General features: G+C 42.2%; 1 protein-coding gene, 1 long non-coding RNA gene and 1 other non-coding gene across 5 annotated transcripts; all 3 read left to right on the forward strand.

Moving 5' to 3' along the window:
* The first annotated feature begins 1,025 nt into the window (after window positions 1-1,025).
* On the forward strand, window positions 1,026-6,571 carry LOC123122259 (uncharacterized). 2 transcript variants are annotated; one of them, XR_006460123.1, is made up of 3 exons: window positions 1,026-1,054; window positions 1,781-1,949; window positions 2,022-6,571. It is a non-coding gene; the product is annotated as an uncharacterized lncRNA (long non-coding RNA). The 2 variants fall into 2 exon arrangements; XR_006460122.1 differs by having other exon boundaries at window positions 1,781-6,571.
* On the forward strand, window positions 5,103-5,176 carry TRNAN-GUU (transfer RNA asparagine (anticodon GUU)). Its single transcript has one exon. It is a non-coding gene; the product is annotated as a tRNA-Asn (tRNA).
* Window positions 6,572-6,995: 424 nt separating the features above from the next.
* LOC123122258 (probable polyamine transporter At3g13620) lies at window positions 6,996-9,889 on the forward strand. Of its 2 annotated transcripts, XM_044542434.1 has the most exons (3): window positions 6,996-7,057; window positions 7,187-7,862; window positions 9,121-9,889. In XM_044542434.1, the coding sequence occupies exon 3, from the start codon at window positions 9,137-9,139 to the stop codon at window positions 9,713-9,715; it is 579 nt and encodes a 192-aa protein (XP_044398369.1). In that variant the 5' UTR covers window positions 6,996-7,057; window positions 7,187-7,862; window positions 9,121-9,136; the 3' UTR covers window positions 9,716-9,889. The 2 variants fall into 2 exon arrangements, with proteins under 2 accessions (XP_044398369.1, XP_044398368.1); XM_044542433.1 differs by having other exon boundaries at window positions 6,998-7,862.
* Window positions 9,890-13,249: the final 3,360 nt, after the last annotated feature.

A 13,249-nucleotide genomic window follows, 5' to 3' on the forward strand; every position in this document is an offset into this window, starting at 1 on the left:
AATCGATCTGTACGAGCATGAGTTGCAGCGTGCGAGAAAAAATAACCTAAGCTCTGTTACCATGTTAGAGAAAGCAACTTAATCTTATTAGGAGGCCAAAGGCAGCATATATACAAGTACATGAGGATGCCAAAAGGCTAGAATGCAAAAGACCAAAAGTCATCACTAATATAACTGTAACACCTACAAGGAGAGATACAGACAATCAGCAGAGAGATACTTTCCCTTTTTGGGAGGGCTAATAAGGGAATTATGAGGAATTAGAAGAAATGCACCTTACATTCTGGTATTTTATCAAATAACAAATACACCTTGTATAAAGGAATGGAGGGTTACTCAGTCGATTGTGTTCGGTTCATAATCACTTAGTCACCTAGCCCACTTGTCATGCTCTTTTGGCTAAATGCCACAATTGTGTCCATCACACTTCGGCCAACCAAGTAACCATATGCCATGACTCTCGATCCATGTTCCTTTGTGTGTGGGCGCCGCGCAGGGTTGGGGTGGTAGGATTCCTTGCGGTTTCGGGCGAGGCTCGCGTTGGCAGGGGAGGGATGCGCGGAACTGCCCGCCGGGCGTCCTGATTTTCGGTGGATGCTTGGGAATTGTTAAGATCTTTTTGGTTGTGTTGTGCCGTACCGTGTCCTCATCGGTGGCGGGTGCGTGTACCCGCCGCCCGTGGCAGATAGTAGGGGATCTCTCCGTCCAACCGCGCCGCCGGCGAGGAAGGAGGAAACGGCAAGGAGTCATTTTTTTAGAATGGGGCATTGGAGGATTCGAGCGGAGGAGGAAGATGGCGAGATGATGAGCCTTAATGGTGATTGTGTTTGAGGTTGGTAGTGGGCCTCTTAATTGTGTTAGATGTACATTATGGAGGCCCAGTCGGGAAAGCCCACTTAGAGCCACTGTTGTCTGACGGGGAGATGGCGGTGGCGGCAGGTGCAGCGTGGTATCGTGAAATACAGATTCATGAAGATCTGGGTCATGTATGCCGTGTCTGTGGTATGATTGTGAGAGAAGGGCTGACACAATCATTGATTATCAGTGGAGAAAGGTATGTTATTTGTTTAAAATATGTGATGGTGCTTCTGTAACTCTGAGGCCGTTTAGCAATATATGTAGTTGTAATTTTTCGGAAGTTCTTACCAAATATCCTTTTTAGCAACAAGCAAAGTGGCCCACAGGCACGTGTGGGACTCCCATTTGGTGTGCTGAAACTGCTTTGAAATACATTTTTTACTTTTTACTCCCTCCGTTCCTAAATATAAGTCTTTCTAGAGATTCCCTACGGACTACATGCGGATGTAATATAGACATACTTTAGAGTGTAGATTCACTCATTTTGCTCCGTATGTAGTCTGTTGTGGAATCTCCAAAAAGACTTATCTTTAGGAACGGAGGGAGTATTACACTATTACGTTGTTTGAAGAAAGTCTGTTTTTATAAGAGCCAAGTGCCTAAAGGGGCACAATATGCCAATCATACCTGAGAATTGACACATTTGCTCATCTTATCCGACAAAATTGACACATTTTCTCATGCCGCAGAGCCTGATGCTAGACCTCGTGGGTTGTTATTTTGGTTATTCCTGTATTTCGAGCATGAAGAGAACTTTTCTAGTATAGCACATGTAGTTGTTATTTTCTGATATTCGGTATCTACTGTTATGCATTATAATTTTTCAGAAATGTCACGATGGCATAATATAAACTTTGGAATGAATTGAAGTTTAAATGTATGACTGGAACAATCAATTGACATTAAGTTTACCTCATGTCAGGCATCAAGGTCAAGAGCATATTTCTCTGAAAAGCGTTCAAAGGATTCTGATGAGATTGTCACTGGTGAATGTTAGAATCGCTGAAGAACTGAATGCGTTAGACATTGTTATTCATCCAAGACATGAAAAGCAAATGAGACCACATCAGTTGGCAGGTTTCCACTTTCTGGTTAGTCTCGGTTGCATTCTCGCTCATGCCCCTGGTTCGGGGAAAACATTTATGCTGGTTAGTTTTTTTCAGAGCTTCTTGGCAAAGTATCCCTCTGGAAGGCCTCTCGTTGTACTCCCTAAAGGCATATTAGGTACATGGAAACGGGAATTTCAACGATGGCAAGTGGAGGACATACCACTGTATGATTTGTGCTCTGTCAAGGGTGACAGAGAGATCAGTTGGAAATCCTTAACGCTTGGCAAACCAATAGGAGTATCCTCTTGGTTGGATACACCCAGTTCTCTTGGATCATTAACAGTGATGGGTGTGTCACCATCGCAGCTGCATGCTGGGACATGTTGCTTATGGTGCCTAACCTACTTATAATCACTGCACAGAGTACATACTCCACGTAATTGGTCCTTCCACTTTTCCAGAATCACGTCACAGAAGTGTTCAACATCTTGAACCTTTTATGCCTGAAGTTTCTCAAGATAGTAGCATATATCCTATTGTTCGCGGGATTTGAGAAGGGGTCACTAATAAATTCACTGAGTCAGTAGAAGAGGCCCTACTGCATGATGATAACTAAACAAGAAAAGCACATGTCATTAGAAGTCTCAGAGAACTAACAAAAGGCGTGCTTCACTACTACAAGGGTGATATCTTGGATGAACTACCTGACCTAGTAGACTTCAGTGTCAGAAATCGTTCATAAGTTGGAAGACTATAAGAAGTAAAAAAAAAAAACGCAGTAGGAACTGCCCTGTACATGCATCCATGTCTGTCAGAAATATTAGAAGTTGATGCTGCAAATAGGGCTTCCAGCTTGACAGATGTAACTGTTGATAGTCTGGTCCGGTCTATCAACGTGGCCGACGGTGTGAAGGCCAGATTTTTCACCAATATCCTGTCACTTGTGGAATCTGCGGTAGAGAAGGTCATTGCATTTAGTCAGTACATTACTTCCCATGAATTTTTTGAAAAGTCTATTGGTTAAGACAAGTGGCTGGCAAGTATTAGAGTTCTTTGTGATCCGCTGTGATAATAAATCTACTTCAGAAGACAAAGAACTGACAATGGATCAGTTTAACAACTCTATTGATGCAAAAGTCTTGTTTGGCTCTACCAAGGCATGCGGGGAGGGCATCTCCCTGGTGGGCGCATAAAGAGTCGTCATTCTAGATGTTCACTTGAACCCCATTGTTACCTGTCAAGCAATCGGGCCGGCGTACTGGCCTGGGCAGCAAAAGAAAGTGTTGGCTCGTAGCAGCTGATTCTCTGGAGAACACCTATGAAACTGCATTCAAGAAGGTGATACCAAAGCTGTGGTTTGAATCGAGCGAGCAGTGCTGCACATCGGAGGACTTCCAGCTGAACGAAGTTGATATCAACAACAGTGGGGATGAGCTGCTGGACAACAGGACGATGTGCTAGGACATCAAGGCTTTTTGTATGCAAGGTGAAGGCAGGCTGGCTGTTGTACGTACACCATGTATATATGGCTTTCCGATCGTTCGAGATTGTCATTGTTGTCAAGTAAGGCTCCTCTAGAACCAAAAGAAAGAGGAAACATACTTGACTTGGTACATCTTCACAGATACCTTATATTGGTTCTTATGGGCCTTCTCTTCCTTCAGATGCATCAAACACTCTACATGTTGAAATTCTCCCATCCAACTATACTAGACAGGAGCTTGCACGTATCCCTTTATGCATATGATTCTCTTGCTATTATTAATTTTTTTGTCATTTTGTTCATAACTGAACAATATTTTATGTTTATGTCCTTACCAATCTATGTCTCAATCTTTAATTTTCTGTTTTTGTTTTCACCATTTAGTGCTTCAGCTCCTTGATTCTCGCTTCTCTACATATATTTTGCCCTTTTACCGGGTTCTGTGAAGTAAGGCTGGTCAAAGAGGATATAATAGCTTATGTTGTCTTAGAAACTCTTGCCCTGGCGTTTTCTGCCATGAAATCTCTGCTAGGTGACTATAACATTTTTGTCATCCTAAGTTGTGTCTCCTACATTCTAGTATCCTACTTAATACTAATGTCACTAAATCTTTTGAAGTGTTGTTTGCACATCCTTTGCATCGATATCATTGTGTGCCTAAATTGTGGCTTTTATGTAAGTACTTATGGTAGTTGTCAATCCTTTGGTTGTTTCAATATTTGGTTGCACAACTTTCATGTTCTTACTGAGCTAGAGTTAACATTCTAGAATCTGCATGCATGATACATCCAATTGCCATGTTCTTTTCTGCTATGTTTCACTTCCAATAAGTTATGTGTCTACTATTTTTTTTATGTATCATACGTCTTTCCTTATATGAATTTATTCATGTGATACCCAGCATCTGGCAGATAACTTTAACCTAAAAATATGAATTTATTTTTCTGCTACCACTATTTTTCGTTTCTTTAGTATTTTAGCACATCAAACTTTGTTTCCTAGATGATCAATTTCAGGCTTTCTACTGTTAGCGTAATACTTTGTATGTGACTCACTATCGTACTATAGTACATATTTTCAAATATGAGCGTATAGCATGAAGTTGACACTTGTTCAATTGTGGGCTTCAAACAAAATGTGATGCTTCCTTTTGCAGGTTATTTGTTTGACATACATGACAAATACTCGCTCAAATTGGACCTTCAATTATTTACTGGTCTGAGGTCAATTGATGCATCTTTGTGGGTTTCGGTTTCTTCAATATCAGTCTAAAACCTTAAATTTGCAACTGCTTCCTTTGCTTTTGTTTCCTCATGAACGAGAATGGACAAGTTGATTGTTTCTTGGGCCTTACCTGATATGCTATGATGAGCCTATATTAGAATTGAAATTGGTATTATAAGTTGCATGTTGTATGAGATGCTCTAGTTTGTTATTTCGTACTGTAACTTATCATGTATCTGCGTGACCCATACAAAACAGTATGCGACAGTGGATCAAACATTCAAACTTTTGCAATCATGGAAAGGTTTTTTTATTACCAAAAGTAAAAGGTTTATGTCTGGTGGGCGTATTATGCCTGTCTCCAGTCTCATGGATTGACATCAATATTTGGAAAATTGGTGCCTTCTGCAATCCTTGAGATGGAATTTGCCATGGAAGAGATCACGTAGCTTTTATATGTACAGTTAAATATTTTTTGTATCAAAATAGCTGGAATAGCTTAGTTGGCTAGAGCATGTGGCTGTTAACCACAACGTGGGAGGTTCAAGCCCTCCTTCTAGCGAGTTTTTTTTCCCACTTTTCGTGCATGTATGATACAAAAAGAAAACTAAATGTATTCTTTTAGTATCATGTATTTGTACTACACTCTAATTGTAGTTGTTGGATTCTTCCTACACATAGCTATGTATCCCATCATTCCTTGTATGGACCCCCCTAACATATTCTTTGCGTCGGTCATGTCATGTGCTTATTTAAATATGAACTCAATATTGTTGGGTAATTTGTTTAGTTTCTATGAACAAAACAGCATGAAGGACTGCTTGTATAATGATCAATGGCCATAATTAAGCATGTAGCTTTGATGACCTGGAGATTTTAGTACATACTGAACATTTCAACTGCTTCTTTTAATTTGCGATGATAAATAATAGGGTAATGGTATGCCATCTTGACAGTTGGTACAACCACTCAAGTGTTCTTGCTTTTGCCACTCAAATTTGACTACATAGAACTAGGACCCTTCTGTCCGGAATTTCTGGATCTAATTAAAATAAACTTTTCTACATCTAAGGACTGTACTACAGTTTAGTTAGTCCAATGCTTACCATGTTTTGCCTATGTATATGCAAAATACATTTAGTTATATTTCTGGTTGAAGAGAAGGGGTGGGCGACACTAACTACAGTGTCAAGATGCTTGCATTGTCTTCAACTTACTTTACATGTTACAATACTAGTTACTGGATTCCATCACTCATGTTTTTAGATATTATGGAATGATGGCTATATCTGATCGTGATCCCTCTACAGTCGTATTTGTCCAAAAGAATTCTTTATTTGGCTCCTACGTTCCTTGTGAGCTAGTGTTGTCGAAGAAATCGTCAAGAATAGATGACTTAGTGTATGTTGCTTCTCCCAGAAGTGGAAGCACCACACCACTCTTTTAAGGTGCGTTGTTGCCGTGCATTATACAAATGACAGGTATGGGAGGATAAACAATGGTAGGATGTGGAACATGCAGTTTGCGCTCAAATTTTTCCTTTTCTTTTTGAAACGAAACAGTTTGGGCCAAAATTTGATCAATAAGCTGTTCTGTTCAACGAACGGTGGGATGTTTTGCACTTTTTCAAGTCTACATTTCTATTTTTACCGTGTCTTGCTTTTAGTACAAATAATAGATAGATAGATGATGTGGCTTGTCTACATTGTGCAAGACATGGGTTTAGTAACAAATATGGAACTTTGGATTATCATTATTTTCATTTTTTTTACATGGTATTCATGAAATTTAAATGTATCATTGGAACAATCAATTAACATTGTATTTACCTCATGTCAGGCATCAAGGTCAAGATCATATTTTTGTGAAATGCGTTCAAAGGATTCTGATGATATTGTCATTAGTGATGCTAGAGTCGCTGAAGAACTCATTGCGTTAGACATTTCTATTCATCCAAGACATGAAAAGCAGATAAGAGCACATCAGTTGGCAGGTTTCCACTTTCTGTTTAAAATTTTAGTCCTTGGTTTTGGGAAAACATTCTAGCTCATGCCCCTGGTTCTGGGAAAACATTTATGCTGATTAGTTTCATTCAGAGCTTCCTGGCAAAGTATCCCTGTGGAAGGCCTCCTGTTGTACTTCCTAAAGGCATATTAGGTACATCAAAAAGGGAATTTCTACGGTGGCAAGTGGAGGACATACTACTGTATGATTTGTATTTGTCAAGGGTGACAAAGCAGATTAGTTGGAAATCCTTAAGTCTTGGCAAGCCAATAGGAGTATCCTCATGGTTGGATACACTCGGTTCTCTTGGATCATTGACAGTGATGGGGGTGGCACCGTTGCAGCTTCATGCTGGGACATGTTGCTTATGTTCCCTAACATACAGCTCGGAATGAGTCGACTAATGTGCTAGAATCACTATGCAGTGTACATATTCCACGTAAGTTCTATCTGGTACACTTTTCCAGAACCACATCGCTGAAGTGTTCAACATCTTGAACCTTGTACGCCCAAAGTTTTTCAAGATAGTATCATCTTGACTGTATAATGAGTCAAGTATCAATATCAGCTCGCAGGATTTCAAAAGGAATGACTGATAAATTCACCAAGTCAGTCAAAGAGACCCTGCTGCAATGACGATATCTTCACGAGGAAAGCACATGTTATTAGAAGTCTCGGAGAACTAACAAAATACGTGCTTCACTACTACAAGGGTGATATCTTGGATAAACTACCTGGCCTAGTAGACTTCAGTGTCTTCTTGAAACTCAGTCCCAAGCAGAAAGAAATCGTTCATAAGTTAAATTGAAAAATCCTTTGAGAAGTTCAAAAAACCCGCAGTAGGAACTGCCCTGTACATGCATCCATGTCTGTCAGAAATGTCAGAAGTTGATGCTACAGATAGGGCTTCCAGATTGACAGATGTCACTGTTGATAGTCTGGTCCAGTCTATCATCGTGGCCGACGGTGTGAAGGCCAGATTTTGTCGGCTAGGGCGCGGTGGCACTGGGGATAGTATCGCTGGCCCCGTTTGGCGTCGCAAGTGAAGGGGAGGAAGGACTGGAGGCTCTTCTTCAACACGCTGTTCTGGAACCTCGACTAGTGGGATCGGCCGTTCCCCCGGGCGCTGACGGTGGCGGTTGTTCTGATCGCTGTCAATTACCTGCTGCTGCTTATGGCCGCCACCGGCGCCACGGATGCACCACCGGGTACCTGGGTCATTGGCTACTTGGCCGATGCCGCAGGTACGTACAAACGCCGCTCAGTATCAGAATTATTACAGATTGTTCTTATCACTGTGAGGCAAAAGTTTTTCGTCATTTTGTTCGTTCTCATTCTCCTTTGCTTCCTTTGTTTTTGTCATGTGCCTACAAAAACGTCTTATATATATCTTGAGACGGAGGTAATAGCAATCATCTATCTTATGCATTAGAAACAAAAACATATAGGATATCTATGTATCAATATACTTACTGCAGCCTCCTTGCAAATAAATATATATACTTACTGCCGTCGCTCATATTCCTTTGTATCTGTGCCTAGTTTTGTTTTCTTTGTTGATATTGTTGGGCTTATACCGCTTGGTGTAAGCAGTTAGCTATCTCAATAACAATCAACAACTCAAAAAAAGATATTGTTGGGCTTATACAGCGGTCTCCTTATACGAGGGTAAACGTCACGTTTCGGAAACATGTTTTTCTTCTGTGAAATTGCTAATCAGGGAAATTCTACTTTTATGATGTGCATCTAGCTTAACTTTAGTGATGATACTATTTTATATTAATGGGTTTATGCAAAAAAATGCATAAATTATATGCTCTCGGATTTCTGCAGAGGGTTTTACACAAAATCCATAGTTTCTTCTCTTTGCTTACTCCAAAAAGATGTGAATTTTGCAAAGTTTCATTGATGTTCCCATATTGACTACTCAAATTCTAGGCTTATTGTTTTTCCATCCGAGACACGTAGTATGTTGTTCCACCAAATGTTGCAGGTGTACATGTTAAATCACGACGAACACTATTTAATATATTTAAAACAAATCATGACTTTGAAGAGTGAGTGCAAAGAGGGCGATATATGGATTTTGCATGTAATTCCACTTTGGAGTATTGGATTCTATATCAAAGTTGACTAGGGTTTTCTATGCCTGCAATTCTAAAATGTGATACTCCCTCCGATCAATATTAATTGATGCTGCTTTAGTACAACTTTGTACTATTTGAGTTTAGTTTAGTGCAAAGTCCACCACATACATTTCCACCTAGTTGCCTTCTTTTTGGAGACATAAGAAAAACTCCGGCGACTTAGTATTAGCAAACCAGTATTTTAATGCCTTCTTGAGACATAAAACCGAAGATATGTTATTTTAGGGGACATAATAAAACTGTGCAGATGCTTGTTCTAGAATCAAGCCGGGCTGAATACAACCAAGGCAGTTTATGATCTGACTATCTTTTTTTTGCTCCTTCAAAGGAAATATAATTTTATCTATTCTGGCAGGCATCATCGGGGGCCCATGGCTAAGTATCGGAAGGGGGGCGGCGCGACGATCTCCTCCATCGGCATGTTTAAAGCCCAGATGAGCAGTGGCTCATTCCAGCTCCTCGGGATGGCGGAACTCAGTCCCCTCCCGGCTGTTTTTGCTCGCCGCACCTCCTACACCGGGACCCCGTGGGTCGCCATCGCCGCATCGACCGTTGTCATGATCGCCGTCTCATTCCTTGGCTTCGATCATGTCGCCAACTTCCTATATAGCTTGGGCACGTTGCTCGAGTTCGCCTCCTTCTGGCTCCGTGCCAAGCACCTGATGCTGAAGCGCCCCTACCGCGTGCCACTATCGCTGCATGCGCTCGTGGCCATGTGTGCCGTGCCGTCGGGTTTCCTGGCCTATGTCTGTGTGGTGGCCGGGTGGAGGGTGTTCGGCGTTGCTGCTGGGCTGTCGGCGCTCGGTGTCGGTTGGCATGGCGTCATGAGGGTGTGTAGGGCCAGAAAGTTGCTCAAGTTCAACATGAGGGTGTGCAGGGCCAGAAAGTTGCTCAAGTTCAACAACGCGGTTGTTGCTGTCCATCGAGAGGGTGTTGAAGAGAATATTTGAACTTTAGAGTTCTTTAGCTGAACTGTAAAGGTTCAGAAGTGGCATGTCTCTCTCATGTAATTGGGTGAGCTGGATTTGGAGCTAAAAAAACAATCCCTAGTCTCGAAGAACATAAACAACGATCCATGGTGGTACAGAATGAGGAGGGAACGAATGGGGGATTGCTTTTGTCTATATGTTGTCCTGTTATCATTTTGTTCGTGTAACACGTACTAATTGATGCTCCCCCCCACCACCACCCGCGTCTCTCTCCCTGGCGACTCGGGGGCTAAAACCTTAGCGTTGCCACACCTTTCCACCCAACCCCTCCATCGTCTCGCCGCCGCAGGCTCTGGTCGCCGAAGCACGCCTGGATCCAGGGACAGTAGCGGCAGGGCAACTCTATCTGGCGCGAGGTGGCCAGATGTGGTGCCTCGTGCGTGTGTATGGCGGCGTTGAGGTGGTGCGCGGCGGCGCGGGTCGCAGGTGAAAGTGCAACTAATTCCCGGATGATTTTGGTAATTCATAACAACATCACTGAACTAATGCCTACTCGAAGAATATTTCAGGAAAGTTCAATTTAGTTATGGCAATGGGATGTGGATGCGGACCCCTCAAAATGCTAAGGAATGATATTGACAAAACTTCAAGACTATACATTTTATGGTTTAGTGATCTAAGATCACATTGAGTCTATAGGGAAGCCAATATTATTAAGAGGGGATGAGGTTTTGATCATGGTATAACTGCTCAACTGCTTAGAGATATTGCTTCAAAATCCTCAATCACACCCTCACATTCATCTATGTCCTAAATCCTAAAGTCATTCTCGGTCCCACTGAAACACATATAGCCGGACCCACCAAGATACACTTGACATAGCCACTATCTAAACTCTAGCGTCTCGGTCTCACCGAGATGGCCCTTCGATCCCACCGAAGAGCACTTGCCAACCTTCTCTTGCCAATTGAAATTCAATCGAAATTTCCGAGTGGTTTCAATCGGTGACACTGAAGTGCGAAAGTACTTAGGTCATCATTGTTTAGTCCCACCGAGAGGTTTCATCCGGTCTCACCAAAAAGCCAAAAGTTCACAAATCTCTATTGGTTGCAATAATTTGCCAAGAAAAATAAGCCAAATGCTTGCATCAACGCAAAAACAAATTGCAACATGAATGCAACATTTGAAGCTGACACCTAGCGCAGCAGATCGTTTATGCTTGGAGCAAACAAATATGAAATTGTAATGTGTTGGACGAACGCATGCAACGTCAGAAAAAACCCACCACCGACGTTCAATCGGCTGAGGGGTACCATGTTCCCATTTTTAAGAACATTTTCTATTTTTGAGGCAATTTTACTATTTTTTAGCCAAATCTACTTCTTTTAGACAAGTTAACTTTTTTTGAGACAATCTCGCGAAGCTTTATTAATTTGTCACAACATTTACAAGGACAAAAGGAAATTCACTGGGCTAACCTAACCAAACATGGCGGCCAACCCCTAAAGTAAATGCATGCTTCGCTAGACTATGAGCTTTATAGTTTGAGCTCCTAAATTCATGGACTATATTACATGGAATAACGACAGTAGCACGTTCTTTGATTTCCCGAATGATTGCACCATATTGTGCACAACTTCCACTCTTGACTTCATCCACCACAATCTTGCAATCGGAGGCCACATGTATGCGTTAATTGTAAAGATCCTTTGAAAGAGCCAATGCCTCTCTCACTGCCATAGTTTCAAGTGTAGTTGGGTCTGAAATAGTACGAAAGACAATTGTCGAGGCTCCTTGTAACACTCCATTTTGACCCTGCTGTTTGCCACCACTGCCCCATGAGTTCCACTCTGTCCCACTGCGGCATCAACATTCACTTTCGAAAAGCTTACTGGAAAGGATAACCACCTGTTATTAGCTAGTGCAACCCAAGTAGAAGCAGTTCGGGTAGGTTTTGCCAACGTTTCAATTTCCTTCAAGTAAGATGTGATGAAACCATTGATAGCATGGGCACTTTGAAATATACCTTTGTGTAGAGCTTTCCTTCGAGCCCCCCAGATCACACATAATGTGACCACAAGCCGAACAAGATCGTTAGTCTGAAGAGTGTCATGCATGGTGAAGATCCAATGCCAGGCCTGTCTTTGGAGGTGGCCAAGGTGGGCGACCGCACAGGGCCCCCAAAAATTTGGGGCCCCAAATTACTGGGTATTAGTAGTATAATCACACTTTGACATTTAATCCAGCGGCAAGGCCTAAGCAACGTACGCAGCAATGAAAAAGCCAGCCCACGAGGCCTGCTTAACTGTTTATTCACGTATCTATCGAGTGTTCTCATCAATCACTAACTTGGACTAAAAAAAAAATCAATCGCTAACACGCCGCCGGTTCGCCTGCTTGCGCCAAACCAGCAGGCGCCGTTTCCTGCCTTCCGCCAATCACCTACCTGCTGCTTCGGCGGTTCCGCCAGTCGCCCGAGACGCCGTGCGCTGCTGCCTTCCGAGGTTGTGCTAGTCGCTCGCCTGGAACGTCATCCACTGCTGCCTTCCGCGTCTGCGGTTCCACGCCATCGGCGATCGCCCAGGCTCCCATCTATTAGGTATACTTAACTTTATCCCTGTACTTGGTAGATTTCAAATTTCGATCTCCCTGACCTAGGTTAGGAGCAGGCCCTAGGAGTAACCGACTAAGATGATATTAAGTCTGTTGTTGGTCAGTTGTACATGTCTTTGTATTTTTATTCACAATAATTAGGAAATTTCATGTTTGAATAATGAATCATTAAATTTCTTTGGTTTGTAAAACAGAAAGACTCACTGGTTGGCAACAATAGAACTTGAAAATGATGTCTTGGAGAAGATTAAGTATGAGGATATGATTGAAGATTTCATTTCAAGGAATACTAGACGAATGCTGACTTTCGGTAGAACATGAGGTGAGCTTATTGCTCTAGTATCCCTTTGCTGTTTTTTAGCATTAGTATTCGGTATATTTCTAAATATTATACAAAATAAATCATACTGGAATTGTGTAATAAAGTGAGAGTATGCTTGAGTTATATTAGTTCTTCTGTTATATGACTGTTTTTTAAGTTTTGGGCCCAATTTTGTTTTTCGTCCCGGGGCCCCGAATTTCTCGAGATGGCCCTGTCCAATGCCCTGCATTCTCCTCTTGGTTCATACTCAACTGTTCGACCACTGGCTCCAAAGATAGGGCCCAGGTACAACGGGACATGGGACAGCTAAAACAACATGCCGCCAGGTATCATGCGCCCCGCACAGAGATCATGCTCCTGCGGTAGCCATGTTCCTGCGACGAAGCACTTCATCAGATGGAATTGAGTGCTGTGCTAGTCGCCAAATGAACACTTGAAGTTTCGATGGAACCTGAACATTCCAAATCGAATTCCACTCACTGCTTTCTCAAGTTGTGTGAGATGAGCCTTACCTTTCTTCAAGCCATCCTTCTCTGTTAAATTTTGTTCTCACGGTCATGCGGTAGGCCGAGCGGACTGTAAATATGCCTCGATGTTCCTTGTTCCGCGGCCAAAAGTCT

This window comes from Triticum aestivum, chromosome 5D, assembly GCF_018294505.1.
Source record: "Triticum aestivum cultivar Chinese Spring chromosome 5D, IWGSC CS RefSeq v2.1, whole genome shotgun sequence".
NCBI classification, from domain to species: Eukaryota; Viridiplantae; Streptophyta; class Magnoliopsida; order Poales; family Poaceae; genus Triticum; species Triticum aestivum.